We start from the raw sequence: 17,166 nt of genomic DNA, 5'->3' as shown, positions 1-17,166 counted from the left end.
GGTCTCCAGAGAAATAGAACCAATAGGATGTGTGTGTGTGTGTAGGGAGAGAGAGAGACAGACAGAGACAGAGAGAGAGGGAGAGGGAGAGAAAGAGAGAGATTTATTATAAGGAATTGGCTCACACAATTATGGAGGCTGAGAAGTCCCAAGATCTGTAGTCAGCAGCCTGGAGACCCAGGGGAACTAATATGTAGTTCTAGCCTGAGTCTGAAGCTCTGAGGAGAGCCAATGGTATGAGTTCCAGTCTTCAGAACTCAAGACCCAAGAAGAACCAATGTTTCAGTTCAAGTACAGAGGCCAGAAAAGACCGATAGCCCAGCTCAAGCAATCAGGCAGAAGGAGTTCCCTCTTACTCAGCTTTTTTTGTTCCATTCAGGTCTTCAATTAGTTGGATGAGACCCATCCACATTAGGCAGGGCAATCTACTTGTGTTAGATTCAAGTGTGTGAGTGTCAATCTACAAGTGTTAGTCTCATCCAGAAACACCCCCCCAACACATACACACACACACACACACACACACACACACACTACACCCAACCCACTCACAGAATAATGTTTGGCCAAATATCTAAATGCCCTATGATCTAGTGAAATTAACACATAAAATTAACCATTACCATATATAACCACTGCCTCTTTGAGTCTTATTTTCCCTATCTCAATTCCATGTGCCTTGAAGGCTAGCTTAAATCCCACCTCCTCAGTGAGAGTCCACTCTCTGAGCCCTCAATGTGAGCTAGTTCTCTGTCTCTCTCTCTCTCTCTCTCTCTCTCTCTCTCTCTCTCTCTCTCTCTCTCTCTCTCTCTGAAGCCTCTGGAGCTCCAAGTCCTTTCCCACTTTGCATTTCATTCCCTAGTATAATCTAGAGAATGTATATCTTAACTTCCTAAGAATTGAGTAAGCTTCTAGAGAACAGGAGCTGTAGTTTTGACTTATAACAGGTCTCCACAGCACCTGGAATGGTACTTTAGCATAATATGAGCTTGTGACAGAAGCTGTTACTACTAGACTCTTTCCCAGACTCCCTTGCTGCTCTGCATGACCATGTGACTGAGTTCTGCCCAGTGAGATGCCAGCAGGTGTGACATTTGCTACTTCCAGGTCTTGCCTATGAAAACCATCTGTATGTAAATCCTTTACTCTCTTTTCCAACCCACCCCAGCCCCAACCCTGGCCACCCTTTGGACCTTACATGAACAAGAAATAAATTTATGGTGTTATAGCAACTAGCGCTCATTGATATGGGGGTTATTAAATATTTATTACCCAACTGAATACAGTGGGCATGAGATGGATTCAGATTCACTAACAACACTGTAAAAAAGATGTTATTCAATTTTAAAAAATATACAACACTCTACATTCAGTTTCTATTCAGTTTTTTGACAGTTCAATTTTTTCTTTTTTTTTAATTGCAAGGAATTTTTCAAATAAGAGCCCATATGGGAAAAAGTAATGAGTTTACTGCAATAGTTTTAAAACCTTAACTGTCAAATAAAGAAAAGCTATCACTTATTTGGTACCTGGCCAGTCTTACTTTCCAATATACATGTGGCTCATCACTCCAAAAGTCTTTATTACAATAACTGTATCACAGACAGGCTATATGTATTGTATATTAAATGCCTGTTTCATTGTGCTACACTAAGTGGATTATGTTTTAATCTCCTATATTGATAGGAATAAAATTATGTAATATATACTCCACAAATGTCTTCCCTGTAATCACCATAATTGCCTTTAAACTGCATGATATGTTGACTGACATGAAGCATCTCTCAGTAAAATAAACACATTGAGCTATTTGTATTGACTAAATAAATGTTTCTCTAAATGTAGCATTGCCACAATTTTAGCTAAAAATGTGTTTCAGCAGTTCCTCATAATCAAAGCATTTTGTTTATCCATATAAAAGAGAAATGGTTTAAAATGAACACTTTTTTTTAAACATTAACATAGTCATTTAGCAAAGTATTTTTGATGTATGATTATATAAAATACAAAAATCTAGTATTAGCATCCCACAATTTTTGCTAAAAATAAACCTTCAATTTCATAAAGGAAATAGGTTTCTGAGACAGTTTAATAGAGGGTGGGATGGTGGGGTGGAATACAAGACCCACTAGTTCCCAAGTGTTATACAAAGCAGTTTAGGTATCTTGTTTATTCTTCCTAATCCATGGAGTAGTTATTCTTGTTCTCATTTAGGCTTTGGATCATCTAGCCACTATGTGGCACAGATCATATTTGAACCCAGACCCACCTGACTCCATCCCCTGCTTATACTTTTGCTCCCTGAAGAGTGCATTTCCTTCTGTAAAAGGCATGGGAAACCCTGCTTTGTTAGTTGAGTTACTTGGTTATTCAGTATAAAGCAGCTAGGATTCATTCATTTCTTCAGTACAGTATTTTAGTAGTTTTTTTTGTGTAACAGCAGATGGCAATACTTGGAGAAAGAACAAAGATTAAATCTAAGGAGAAAAAAATTACTGTTGTCTCATAATGAGAAAATATCGATGCATGCTGAGAATGGTGCTTCTCAGTAAAAGTGCCAGTGAAAACTAAGTTGGAAAGTAAATTCTCCACCTTCCAAAACTGAACTCACTTTTTTTTTCACCATGAGGAATTATTCCACACTTTTAGCTTCTTAAAATGCTTTGGAAATAAAATCCAATCTAGCCTTTCTTTTATCATATTAATGCCTTTATTTGTGGTCGATGTCCCTATTGATTTGAAAGAATTTCGTAAGCAAATTCTACATAAGTGCTGAGGAAGATGAGTAAAATTACAATACATTTCAGGATCCCAAACACTTCCATTTCAAATGCTTCAGTGAACTGCCCTTTATGTTTATCTAATCTTGAGTTAGAAAAGACCTTTCTAAGGATACATGCAAAGGCAAAATCTCCGAAGGAAAAAAAAAGATATTTATGACAAATAAATATTATAAACATCTTTACATAAAAAAATATAAAACCACCAGCATAAAACAAAATTAAATGGCAAATATTAAACTGGAGAAAGTATTCACAATATACCACAAACAGCTAATACGCTCATTATATAAAGAGATCTTCCAAATAAATATTTTTTTAAAAGTACATAGAGGGGAAATAAAAAGTACATAATAAGCAACTGAAAAGGAAAAATTACAAATGACCAATAAATTTATTAAAAGGTTTTGAACTTCGGTTAAAAACAGCAAAAGAGTATTTTATCAGTTATGTCATGTAACAATGAAATGGAAGGATAACACCCCGCACGGTGGTGCCTGGGAAGAAGTATGTCAGTCTGCCGGGTCTGGCTGTACAAAGTATCTATGGGGTATACTTGGGCACACCTCCAACCATCCATATCCTTTGTCCTAGTAATTCTACTCCTAGAAATGAGTACTAAGAAAATAATTAGAAAATGCACAAAGATATACATGCAAGATAATTATTATGGCATTATTTCTAATAGCAAAAAAAAATTAAAGAATCAACTGTCCAATAATTGAAGGTTGATTAACTTTATTATGATATTAGAATATATTTTGCCATCATTTAAAAATAGTGTTACAAAACATAGTTAATGATATTTATCATATGTTCAACTTTTTGGTATATCACATATTATATAGTTTAATGTAATATTCCATTTTTGTTGAAAAGAAAATACAAGCATAGGCTGGGCGCAGTGGCTCACGCCTGTAATCCTAGCCCTCTGTGAGGCCGAGGCGGGTGGATCGCTCGAGGTCAGGAGTTCAAGACCAGCCTGAGCGAGACCCCATCTCTACTAAAAATAGAAATAAATTATCTGGACAACTAAAAGTATATATAGAAAAAATCAGCCAGGCATGGTGGCGCATGCCTGTAGTCCCAGCTACTTGGGAGGCTGAGGCAGGAGGATCACTTAAGCCCAGGAGTTTGAGGTTGCTGTGAGCTAGGCTGACGCCACAGCACTCACTCTAGCCCAGGCAACAAAGTGAGATTCTGTGTCAAAAAAAAAAAAAAATACAAGGATAGAAAAAAATACTAAGTATGTTTATATACACACATGCACACGCACACCCTCAGAGCAAAATGTTAATAGCTGTCTTCTCTGAAGTGATGATATTATGGATGCTTTTTTTAAATTTTTCTCTCTGTGCTTTTATATGTTTTCTTAAAATTTACATGTGTTTATTTTGAAAAATTGTTACTTTAAAAATGAAAAATAATTGTCTCCTTGTTTTATCTGCTTCTTCGGTTTGTTAATATAAAGTGGTTTTGCCTTTCTTCAAGGTTGTATTTTCACTATTCAAGTTCGTACTGAGAAGAATGGTCATTTCAGACGCCTGGGAAATCCTGAGGGCCATCCAAATGCTGGGCGCAGCATTGGCCAATGTGATGCTTCTCCTTGTAGTCTAATGAAATGTGGCAATGGTGGGACATGCATAGAGAGTGGATCTACTGTTTAGTAAGTATGACATTATTAAGAAAGAAGGTAGCAGGCTATTGCATTCTAACTGGTACTTTGGTACTCCACTTGCACAAACTAGGAGCACAAACTGACACTCATATTTTAAATGTTTTTATGTAGACTTGCTAGATTATGGGAGGACAGATGAAGGCAACTAGAAATGGGATAAGCACAGCTTCTATGCTATTGTCTCAATTCTATTAAACAGTGAAAATGAATCACTACATCTCATTCCAACCACTATGGAAAATACAGATTAAATTCATATTATTGAGAGAGTGGACAGAAATGCTAATCCCACAAAGACTTACAAATCAGGATTTGCTTTCTTTCATATTTAGGTTTGAGCTACTTTAGAAAGGGCCTTCTCTAGGTGGGCAATAGTAAAGCTACACAATTGGACTTCTGAACTACTTTAGTATGAAACCGAGTGTGGACCTATTGAGTGAGAAGGAAAGAAGGAAAAAGAATGTCATCATATTTACAACTTCTTTTGTTGAGCATCTGCTCCATGCAAAAGTATTATAGTGGATGAGGGCTCTGGGAATATCCCAAAGAAAGAGGAAGTAAGCACTCTGTCCTTCAATTTCTTACGCTCTACCTATTCATAAATTTCTCGTGTCTCACAGGTATATAAGACAGCTAAAAAAATGATTTGTCAAAATGTCTCCCACAGGACACACCAGAAGGTATCACTCACTTCACCAGGAACACTGGCTTATTGCAAAGCAGCCAGGAAGTGAGGCATCTGAAGTTTCCTGGAGGACAGAATCTCCCCCTGAAGAGGGTGTAGTTTTAAAAGCCGTGAATGAACCTCTTAACAATCCCAAACCAATTCCCCTTCACCTCCTCACTAGAAAATGATCAAAAGCAAAGATCAAACAACTGCTAATCACAGTAAAAATTTTGAAGAAAAAAAATGTTTAGTTTCATCAAGCCCATAGAATTACTGAGGGCAAAACATGAGGCTTGAGATGCTATCATCATACAGTAATATTTTTGACATTAGCTTTACTGTTATGATTTCATCATTACTTCTCTACAATTTTTAATGAAACCTTTAGTTTGTTTTACAACTTACACACTCTAATTTGCTCTACAACTAAGCCTAGTACTTTCTAAAGAAATGAGTTCATTCTTTAGGTGATAGTACTAGGTATTTTGGTTATTTTGAATGTGGAAATAAATAAATTGATAATAAATGTGATAATAAACAAAGACCCTGGGAAGTGGAAATAAGAAACCAGATAAAGTTGAAGGTGGACGCAGGGAATCCATCACAACTCTCCATTATTCTATATGGAACAAAGAGCCTAACTGAAACTTAAGAGCCACATTTAGTTGTTTTTAAATGAATTTAAATAAGGTAACAAAAGTGTTAAGTAGCTTTTTATCTACTGGTTGTAATCTGTTCATTTATTATTAATTTTAAAAAGCAATGTTGGAGTTATTCTCAGTTGGCACATCATATTTTCTCCAAATTGGAAATAGCTTTTCTCATAACACATACCCTGGGGATTTCATAAATTGCCGTGTGGGTGGAAAGGTGTCCTCAGAGTTAAACATGAGTGCCTTAATTTGAATAACAAATAGACTAAGCAATCACATAAAATGGGAATGATACATCTGACAACTTTCCTTACAGGATTCTAAAAATTTTTCTTATCAAAATTGTTCCAGTTTTGGGATCCTCTTATCGACCTAACCACAAAATATTTGCTATAATAATTACTATATGCAAAGCAGTATAGAGCCAAAAGTACCTCTTGTGACCATTGTGTAATGACATTAAAATTATGGATCCCTGAATTTAAAATAGATTAATTTTATGGTATATAAATTACACCTCAATAAAGCTGTTCAAAAAATATTAAGGCTCCCATTCATAGATATTCAACTCCAATAGCAGCAACAGTTCAAAGAATTTTATTCCTTTTGACAGTTTTTATAATTCCTATCTAATCTCAATAAGAATCCCTTCTTTAAAGGAAAAAGAAAGTGTGCTTTGTAATATACTTTTCAATAGTGTTTAAGAAATTTTCCTCCACCCTTTTCCTAGTCCCAGGCTCTTATTTTATATGGCTTTACACTTTTATTTTTCACCTGAAACAGAGTAATATTAAATTGAATGTCTGGGTAATATTGTAGACAGCTCAAAGCTAAAGTTCAACCTTTTCCTCAAAAATAACTAACACACACGATGAAATACCTGTTAAATGCTCAAGAGGCAAGTCCCAACCTAGAAACATAAATTTCATGATGCTTGGAATCTATTTTAAAAGCAAAATCTCAAAATTGATCTAAGTATCTGAACACTGAACAGCTAAATGGTATAAATTAAAACAAACAAACAAAAAATCCAGCAACTCAACATGCTTCTTTCCATTCCTTACAGCTGTGGGCTTGGAGACATTGTTTTGGTACAAGAGGGAAAGTTTTGCTCCAAGTAAGGACAGAGGTTGGGCTTTGGTAAGGCTTCCAGTGTGCGCAGGGCTCTGGTAAAGTGCTGAGAGCCTGCTCTCCTGCTCCAAGTCTGTCAGCACACACAGATCCAGCTGTGTTCTCTGAAATTTCTCAGACCGGAGTATTATAGGACAGAGTTCATGTCAAGCTGTTATGCTCCTGGGACTAGCTCTGATGCAACAAAGAAACAGTAAACTACTTCTGTTGTTAGTAACCAAGGTCAAAAAAGAACAAAGGTCTATTTAGTTCTTAGTCTTTTCTTACCCTTTTGCTGAACTATGTAACTGTTTACCAACTAGTATCCTGTTCCCTAAACTCTTGTTACTCTAGTCCAGGTTGAATGTTCCTAAAATTCTCTTTTCTTGTATCACTTTTCTCCTCAAAATATTCCTTTGTTTTCCATTGCCAGCACAGCAAAATATAAATCCCTTAATCTGTGGTTAAGGTGTATCATGAATGTTGTCAAATTTACCTAATCCTGCTATGCTTTTCTCCCTGCATAGTAGTCAAATTAATCGTATTTGTATTTGTACAGCCTTTCAAGAAACACCACCCTCCCTTACCAAGCAATCAGCTGTGTTTCCTGTGAAGCTACAGCCAGCTTAGTAATTCATTCCCTTGTAGTCGTATTCCTTCTTTCCTCCTCACTTTTCTTCTCCCTCACTCTTGCCTCCTTGAAAGGTACTTGGAATTGCCTTTAGACTCTGTCTTTTAGGGATCCCAATTTAAGACTGATAATGTCTCTCACCTTAGGAGGCTGGCAAAAAGATTTTTTAAAATGACTAATCTATTGGGGAGGCTGAAGAGAAGTAGACAATTTATTAGCATAAAATCTTGTTTGTTTTCTCTATTTGTTTTTTTTTTGAGACAGAGTCTCGCTCTGTTGCCTGGGCTAGAGTGAGTGCCGTGGCGTCAGCCTAGCTCACAGCAACCTCAAACTCCTGGGCTTAAGCGATCCTACTGCCTCAGCCTCCCGAGTAGCTGGGACTACAGGCATGCGCCACCATGCCCGGCTAATTTTTTCTATATAGATTTTTAGCTGTCCAAATCATTTCTTTCTATTTTTGGTAGAGACGGGGTCTCACTCTTGTTCAGGCTGGTCTCGAACTCCTGACCTCAAGCGATCCACCCGCCTCGGCCTCCCAGAGTGCTAGGATTACAGGCGTGAGCCACCGCGCCCGGCCTGTTTTCTCTGTTTGTTAAAGCAAAGTTTGGAAACTACTCAAAAGTTCATCACTAGGTATCTGGTTGCTAAAGCTAAGGAATGTTCATACAATGGAGGACTACACGTATGTATAAAGGGATGTTTATATATTGCTGTGGAGTGATACTCAGGATATGTTATGTAAAAAAAGTAGGTTTAAGAAACATGTAAAAAAGAGGGATAATAGATATAGATAAATAGATATAAATATACACATATAAATATATACATAAACTCATTTTTCTAAGAAAAACAACAAAAGATTACACACAAAAATTATCAATGGTTATTTATAGGGTGAAGAAAACAAGGGTAAGTAACAGGACAAAAGCTAGACTTTTCTAACTATAATTTGCTTTATAGCTTTTATTTGGAACCAGGTAAAATGTTTTACATTATAAAAAAGTAAGAGAGCAATTCTTAAACACCAAAAGAAAATAAAGATATGAGTGAATCCAACTGCATTTCAAGTTGATGGCATAACCAAGAAGAAAAGATTTAATTCAATTGATTTTAAAATACAGCATTTTGACTATACAGTGGGTTATAGCCTATGGACAAAAAGAACCATAAAGATATTCTAAATTGTATCCTAAATTGTATCCTATACTCTATGTTAGTGGTAACATTGGTATTGTTATTTTGAAATTACAGATAAAAAGTAACTAAATAGCAATATAGATGATAGATAGATATAAACCAAGTGAATAATTATGTTAATATTTATCACTATAAACTAAAATTTTTGGCATAAGAGATAAGAGATATAGGCATATAATCAAAGAAATAAAAACCTTCTAGTCTTTAATTTGAACTGGAAATCATGTATGAGTTCATGACAGTTTTTATATTAAAAAATTTATTTCCTAGCTATGTACACTAAAAAGATCTAGAAATAATAATGACCCAGTATCAATCAATACCTTTAGTGCCAAAATTGTCATCTCCACTAAATAAGAACCAAGACCTCTTAGAGAATTGAATGTTTAGCTCTGGGACAGAAGATGTATATGAGCCTGGATATCTTTTTGTGTCTGAAAGCAAGAATGTTAACAAAGACTACTAGAGTTATTTCCAAAGACACAGGAACCAACTTAAAGAGACTGCCACTGGTCAAAGATAAGACAATTTCAAAATCACAGAGAGTAATGTCTGCAATGGAGTTAAACACATCAATATGTGAAATACACATAGTTGTGATGATACCCCCTTTTAAGGAATAAAACCTCATTACCCATAAAGGTTGCTAGAATACTACTCATTATTCTGACATTTGATAAAAGGAAAGATGGATTTGTTTTACTTTTCCTTCCTACAAAGATTGTAATTTAGAGTATGGTATCCAGCCTCCAGGTGGCCCCTCAGTGATTCTCACCTCCTAGTAGATTCTCCTTTCTGTAGTTCTCTCCTTCCTGAAATGGGGCTGACCTGTGTGAACAATAAGATATTCTCAAAATGACAATTTATGACTTCCCAAACCAAGTCAAAACGTCATGGCAGCTTCTGCCTTTTTTAATAATTAAAGTATTAAATGATGCTTTGCACTGAACTGTTGTAATAATGATCAGACTGTATTTTACATATCCCTTCTGGCAGATGTATAGAAAATGAATTACAGGTGGTAAGCCAGCAAGCAGAGTGACCTATTATGAGGCTGTCATAATAATAAATGTTTATTGTTGCTTTAGGTCACTAAGTTCTGGGATAATTTATTATGCAGCAATAGAAAATTAATGCTGGGATGGGCACAGTGGCTCATACCTCTAATCATAGCACTCTGGGAGGCCAAGGTAGGAGGATCACCTGAGAGCTCAGGAGGTCTCACTCAGCCTGAGCAAGAGTGAGACCTTGTCTCTACTAAAAATAGAAAAAAATAGCCCGGCATGGTGGCTCATGCCTGTAGTTCCAGCTACTCTAGAGGATGAGGCAGGAGGATCCCCTGAACCCACGAGTTGGAGACTGCAGTGAGCTATGGTGATGCCATTGCACTCCAGCCAGGGCGACAGAGTGAGACTATCAAAAAAAAAAAAAGAAAAGAAAAGAAAAAACAGAAAGAAAGAAAGAAAGAAAGAAAAGAAAAGAAAATTAATACTAACTAACCTGATAGTCAATAAGAAGTAGTTCTTCATATAACTTAGTTAATAAGTGCCAGGTAAATAGGGGACATGAGAGACATCACCATTTTGTAACCCTCAACAAAATAATGGCTGCTTGAACTATTAAGTGAAAGACTGATAGAAAACTATATAATGGTTGGGTCAATCTAACACCACCTTAACCAACTGATCAATCATAACATAACTAAATGTAGAATAACCCAACATTACATGCCTCCTGATGTGATGCAGCTGGAACTCTGCAGCACCATCTATAAAACATTGAAAACCTGAACCTGAATCTAATCAAGCCTCTCTATAAGTTTATGGACAATATGGGCAATAAAGGAAAATAAATGACATTATAAAGATATAAACAGCCAAATGCATTATATGGGAAATTCTGCTGGACAAATGACACACAAAAAAATAGCATGGATGGAAAGAAATACAGACGCCCTCAAACCTAAAGAACAGAACCATAAGGAATGAAGCCTAGAGACAATTGCCAGTACTTTCATTAGTATGTAAAGAGTACTTTTATCTCATCCTTCTTACACTCCATAAAGTATCCTCAAAGACTTTAGTGACTGTCTCACCAGCAAAGAAAGGAAGGCCATGGGGGAATGTTGCAAGTAAAGTGATTATAGCAACCCTTCCTTGTAAACATGTAGAGTTTTGACAAGTCATCACAATCTAGTGTATGATGAGGTTCATTTGTTTTAGCACTTGATTGTATATTCTTCAAAGGCTCAAATTTTGAGCATGTCATTTAACATCCAGAAAATCTTGTCAGGTAAAATGATATCCATCAAATCACACTTACCTTATTCTTCCAACTTGTTACTCAAATGGAAATAAACCATAAAGGAAAGCAATTTGATATGAATGAAGCCATCCAACACAACTGATGGTCCAATGAGAAGGTGACTCAGCTATATTTCCCTTTTTCTTTAAATAGCAGAGAAATCAGTTGTATATGCAGTAGAGTCCTTTAGGCCACGTGGTCATCTATTGCTAAATTCCATACATTTATTCTATTATTCATATGACCTTATTGTCACACCACATAGATTCCATTTTAAGTACAGTGTCTGTGCTTTTTCTTATGCTTAGAAAACCCACAAACCTGTAACCATAACTTTTTTACAGTTCCAGCTCAACATAAATTTTCTCCAAAAACTTACTGTTACCGTCGCAGCCTCAACATATATGCAACAATCTCTCTTATACAAAGCAATCAGAATCCATATTTGATAGGTAAACCGAAAGAGTAGGTTAAGCAGAGTTTATATTTTTCTAAGTCTTAGCTTCTCATCTGCAAACTGAGGGCTAATTGTACGTATCTTATAGGGTTAATATGGGGATTAAATGAGTTACTACATATAAAGTACTTAAAATGGTGCCTGGCACTAAGGTAAAGCCCCAGTAAACTTTGAATTATATTTGATACATATGTTTCATATAAAAGCTTTGCTCTAAATAAAGTATCAAGTCCTGGGGAGGGTGGTAGGCGCGGTGTTTTCTGTTTTGTACTCACACTGGTAATAAAGTGCTGTGGTGCTCTCTACATCCTCTTCGTTGAATATTTAGTGAGCAAATGATGTTTAAGTGAATTAAAACAAAGCATATTAAAACTTCTATTATCTCATTTTCAGTTAATTTTTATATGTCTATGTTCATCCTCAACTCTCACAGTCTTAGAATTGCCTAATTACAAGAAAATTAAATTCCTCATGTTGAATTTCTATAGTAATGAGAAAAAATTACCCCATCCATGTTTCTGAGCTGTAAAATCGACAGTAAGAACTAAACAATTTATCTGCAATTTAGGAATTTAAATCACTTTCATTCTAAAAGCACAGAAGTAAAATAATTAATGATATTAATAAAAACACATTCCAATATTCAACTTGATTGCCATCGTGACCAGCTGTCATTTGTATTTCTAAACTAATATTTCCCTCTGTTTTACCATCTCTATATGTTTAGAGGCAGGAGAAACCACAATTGTTCTTTATGTATTGAAAATTAAAACTATATAACATTTTTGGAATGGTCTTGAAATAAGAAAACAGTTTTCTGTATAATGTTAATGATTCCTTGGTATCTTTTGAATATTCTTAGCTAGTGTATAGTGTGTGCCATGTGCTTCAGCCCTTTTCCTGCTAGTCTACTTAATTCACAGATTTGTCTTATGTCCTTAACTCTCATCAAGTTTATGAGGCATATCACCAGATGTTTATAGAAAAAAAGCTGTTTTATCACCTACTCTCACCTCCAACACAGTCTAGCTAAAAGTGTATTCTTTATATTTTCCTTTTACTATATTTCTATCCAAATGTCCCTGTTCCCACTAATGGCACCATATTCTTTCAGTCATGTAATCCTGAAACTCCAAAGATTTCCACAAGATTAAGAGACATAGAATGGTGGCTAAAGTGTGGACTCCCTCTCCCACTACCAGTCTTAATTTCTCTGTTCCTCAAGTTCCTCTTCTGCAAAATGAGGATGATGACAATACCTTCCTAATAAAGTTATAAGGAGAATTAAAAGAGGTAATACATTTCAAATTACTTAGAAGAGTTCCTGGCACATAACAAGCCTCAATAAATGTTTGTCATGACTATGATTTTTCCTTTTCCACACCAACACACTTACCAAAGCCTTGAAAATGCCTCTCACATCTTCTCCTACCTTTTACATCCCCCCAGCCATTTCCCTACTCAGGCCTTTTTGCATCCACCTGCTTCCTTATCCCACCCATGATTCATTCATTCACCTATTTATTTATTCCCTGAATAGGCAATGAAGAATTACAATATGCCAAGAACTGGTCTGGGCCTTCGGACTATAATGGCAAAACAAACCCAATCTCTGCTTCCATGGAACTAGTGGTCTAGTGCAGAGGTCAGGAAACCATGACCTACAAACCAAATCTGGCCCACCACCTGTTTGTGTAAATAAAATTTACTAGGATACAGCCACACTCATTTGTTTGTGTGTTTTCGGTGGCTGCTTTCAACAATGGCAGAGTTGAGTTATTACAACAAAATCTGTATGACCCACAAAATTATACAGAAAAAGCTCCTGTACAGAAAAAGGTTGCCAGCCCCTTTTCTAGTAGCAGAAATACAGTAAGATCTCACTAAGGTTAAAATTACCTCTCCAGAGAGCTTGTCACACCATGCAGTCATCCTCATGGCAGTCATGTTCCTCATCAGTTATGTCGTTTCTCACTCATCTGTTCAAAGTCTGTGGGCACTAGTTTCCTTTTCCAGCTTCTCCTGTCCCTACCGCTCAATACATGCATTTGTGGAGGTAAATCTCCCTTTGGAAGCCTTCCCAGAATTCATTAAAACTTCTCTGGTGACCTTCTTACAGGCTCCCCTAGTACCCATTTTAGCACTTGTCCCATTGTATTAAAATTGTCCGATTACTAATCTGATTCCTTCAAAATATCAACTCCATGATCTGATTCCTTCAAAAAAGCCAGTCCATGAGGTCAAGAATGGAGCCTCATGTGTTGTGGATTCTCAGTGCTAATCCAGGGGCAGATACCTAGCATGTAAAAATAATAACAATAAATATTCTTTAACTAAATGAATACCTACCTCTCTTTGTTTTATTTTTATTTTTCCCATTCCATGGACACCTGCCTCACACACATTCTTCTCCAAAACCTACTGTTCCTCAGGGAAGAGTAGTACATATGTGGTTAAAGGAAGAAATGTTAATGAATTAACTTCAAGGGTTAAAAAAATATCACCCAAAGTGGGGAATAACAAATGAAAATTTGAAAATTTTTATTATCTATACTTCACAGGGTGCTAAAGCAGCCAGGGAACAAAAAGAAAATCTGACCTTGCACAAAATCATTCTAGTGAAAATCTCTCTTAAAATATAGTGTAAGAAAGTAGTATATGGTATTGGAAAGTAATTTTTTAAGTCTTTAAACATATAGATAATTGCTTTAGACCTAAAGATTCTGAGAGGAACTATAAGAGGTTCTACTTTAAGTTGTTATTTTTCAAATAAGTTTATAGCATCTATATTATTTAATATATTGTTCTTAATGTGATTTATGCTATTTTAATGTCAAAACACATATTTTATTCTCATAACATTACCTTAAATATACACAATACAATTTATTTTAAAAATAATAAATAAATAAATATTTTACCATTGTGAGGTCTTTAAGGCCGTAGGACTAATCGTTTTTAAGTTTTATCGTTTTTCACCACTAGATGGTGGAATCACCATTTTTAAAGTAATGACATTAGCGATTCTATTTAAAAATTCTTTAATAAGAATTTATGATTATAGTTTTAGTGCTCTTGTGAAATTAGTAACTCATTCTATTTTTTTGAATAAATGGTCTTTACATGTTTTGTACTCTTCAAACAATAATCAAAATTGTATGAAATTTTGTTGCAGATTAATTCTGTATTAGTTTGCCTCCAATTTGGAGAATCCTATACAATTTTTCAAACTTTTTTTCTTTTGCATAACTATTAACTTAGATTCAGCAAGCATACAAATTGCCCTAAATCTAGTCAGGGTCTATGACTTAAATGGAAGATCTGGCAAGGAGGTGTGATCTGCTGCTGTCTTTTGCCAGCATAGTAGATTCTGAGCCATCCCACCCTCCATCCTAGAATGTGCTTTTTTGACTGGCACTATTTTCAGATGGTTTATTGCTTCATGGGCAGTAATTTAAAGCTAACCCTTTCTTTCATGTGCCATTTAGTGTAGTGTTGCCAGATGTAGGGGGGCAAAAAAAGAACGAAAGAAAGAATATACCAGGTGCCCAAATAAATTTGAATTTCAGACAACGAATAATTTTTAGTATATCTCAAATATTGTTAATCTGAATTCAAATATTATATGGAACATACTTACACTAATAAATTTATTCATTGTTTATCTGACATTTCAATTTAACTAGGCAGCCTGCCTTTTATCTGGCAGCTCTACCTTTGATGGGTCCATCAGAGACTCCCCTGCTGGGCCCCTCCCAATATCACTTTCTAGTCCCAGGTAATGTGTCTCTTCCACACGAGTGCTCCCCATTACTTCTCAGCTTCTGCTCCAGCCATAAACTGACTGCCTCTTACTGCCGAGGTCTCTTTGGCCAGCAGGACACCTCTTAGGCAAGATCCATTTTCATATGTACTCAAGCTGATGTTCCTAAGTATAATATGAGTGCCACATCCTTTCCCTGGGATTCACCTCTGACAGGTTTGCATTTCCTTCTGCAGCACCAGGAGCTAGGCCTGTGCATTCACCAATGTCGGGGAACATAGTCAAGCTCTCCAAGTGGTCCTACTGAATCTCTTTTATCTAGGCTTGAGGTTCGGAGACAGCAACACCATGCATAGATTTGGTGATGGTGTGGTAGGGAGAGGGACTTACAATATGGTTTTGCCCAGAGAAATGATTCTTACTAAATTCTTTCAATTTCCATTGCTCTGAACCATACTAGACTCTGTGAAGTCCAGTAACCTTAAAACCAATTATTAACTCTTTTCTTTGACAATTTGGATCTTGGTAGTTGGAATCACAATTCACTTTGATACCTTGGAACCTCAGCTAAAAGTGACAAGTGAACAACAGAGCGATACCCAAGTGTATATCCGTCTCTGCTCAAGTGTTCAAACCATGCTCCTTTTTCTCTCAACCCACAGTTGCAATTGTCCCACTGGGTGGAAAGGAGCATTCTGTACGGAGACAGTTTCCACCTGCGATCCTGAACATGACCCTCCACACCACTGTAGCAAAGGAGCAACCTGTGTTTCATTGCCTCGTGGATATACCTGCTACTGTCCTTTAGGAACCACTGGAATCTACTGTGAACAAGGTGAGGCAGAATTTCATTTTGCTCACAAATTTAACTACATTTAGGAACTGCAAAGTCCGTTTTCCTCTTCAAAAGTAATAAAATTAGGGTCCACTCTCCTCTCTCCCCAGTACATTTGACGTTATATTTCACAGATAGAGTAGTACTCAAAATTCAGTCCAAAAATACAGCTTTATATTTAGTATTGCTTTAATTTATTACCTCTAAACTCCCTGTTTAGAAGTTTTGTACTAAGTGCAGTTAAATCAAGTGAGCATAAATTCATAACTCAGTTCTAGAATAAGATTCCACCTTTGAGCTTCTCCGTTCTGTACCCTCCATCTGACTCAAAACTCCTAAGAATACCACAAGGCCATCAGCACCTGGGGGAAAGAAGAGAAACATGGGAGGTGAAATGGCCCCAAGTCCAGTGGGAACAACAAGGAGCAATAATGTCCTCACCGCCAGAGCAAATTATGGCCATGCCTCTGAGGGAGCCCAGCTGTCTCCTGTGTCCTCCCCGTCTGGGCTATAACTAGTGCTAAGGTTACTTCTAGAGCTGAGCTGTCTTCCCTTCAGTCCCCAGCTGGGACTCTCAAAACAGCAACAGGGATTCCAGGAAACTCCCAGTTAAGGGAGCTGGAGAGATTAAGCCAGAAAAATAAGGGGACATGGGGACCCACCTGCTATCTCCTGGCTTCCTGAGGCTAAATTATCTACTATTTCTCTATCTCTCCTCACCCTCCATCTAGAAAATAAAGCTTTAGCTTCCTCTCCACCTTTTAAAAAACAGAGGCTGGGATAGAAAGAGTACAGGAGCTAATCACCAATTGTCCTACATTCACTTTTGCATTATTTGGGGGTTTTACCATAATATCACATTCATATGTGTGATAAGAACAAATTTAATCCTGCTTAGATCACTTTATTAAACATATTAATGCAAATATTTTTATTCTGACATTCCTTGAGATTCTAGGTGTGTTTAATTCTCCAAAAGTCAAAATTGCTGATAAATAGACATTGAGAGTTAGAATAAGAGTGACTTAGTGAAAGAAATTTTTAATCATGTCTTAGAATATGACTATGACATGATGAGTTTTGTGTCTGGC

The 17,166-nt window shown here is 36.4% G+C and overlaps 1 protein-coding gene across 1 annotated transcript in view; it reads left to right on the top strand.

Moving 5' to 3' along the window:
• The window catches only part of EYS (eyes shut homolog), a 1,451,515-nt gene that overhangs the window by 1,409,318 nt on the left and 25,031 nt on the right, over positions 1–17,166 (top strand). Inside the window, 2 exon segments of the mRNA XM_045543805.1 lie at positions 4,272–4,446; positions 15,903–16,075. Coding sequence (XP_045399761.1) covers positions 4,272–4,446; positions 15,903–16,075 — 348 coding nt within the window.

This window comes from Lemur catta, chromosome 2 (assembly GCF_020740605.2).
Source record: "Lemur catta isolate mLemCat1 chromosome 2, mLemCat1.pri, whole genome shotgun sequence".
In the NCBI taxonomy this organism is placed as follows: Eukaryota; Metazoa; Chordata; class Mammalia; order Primates; family Lemuridae; genus Lemur; species Lemur catta.
This window is presented reverse-complemented; position numbering and strand designations above follow the sequence as displayed.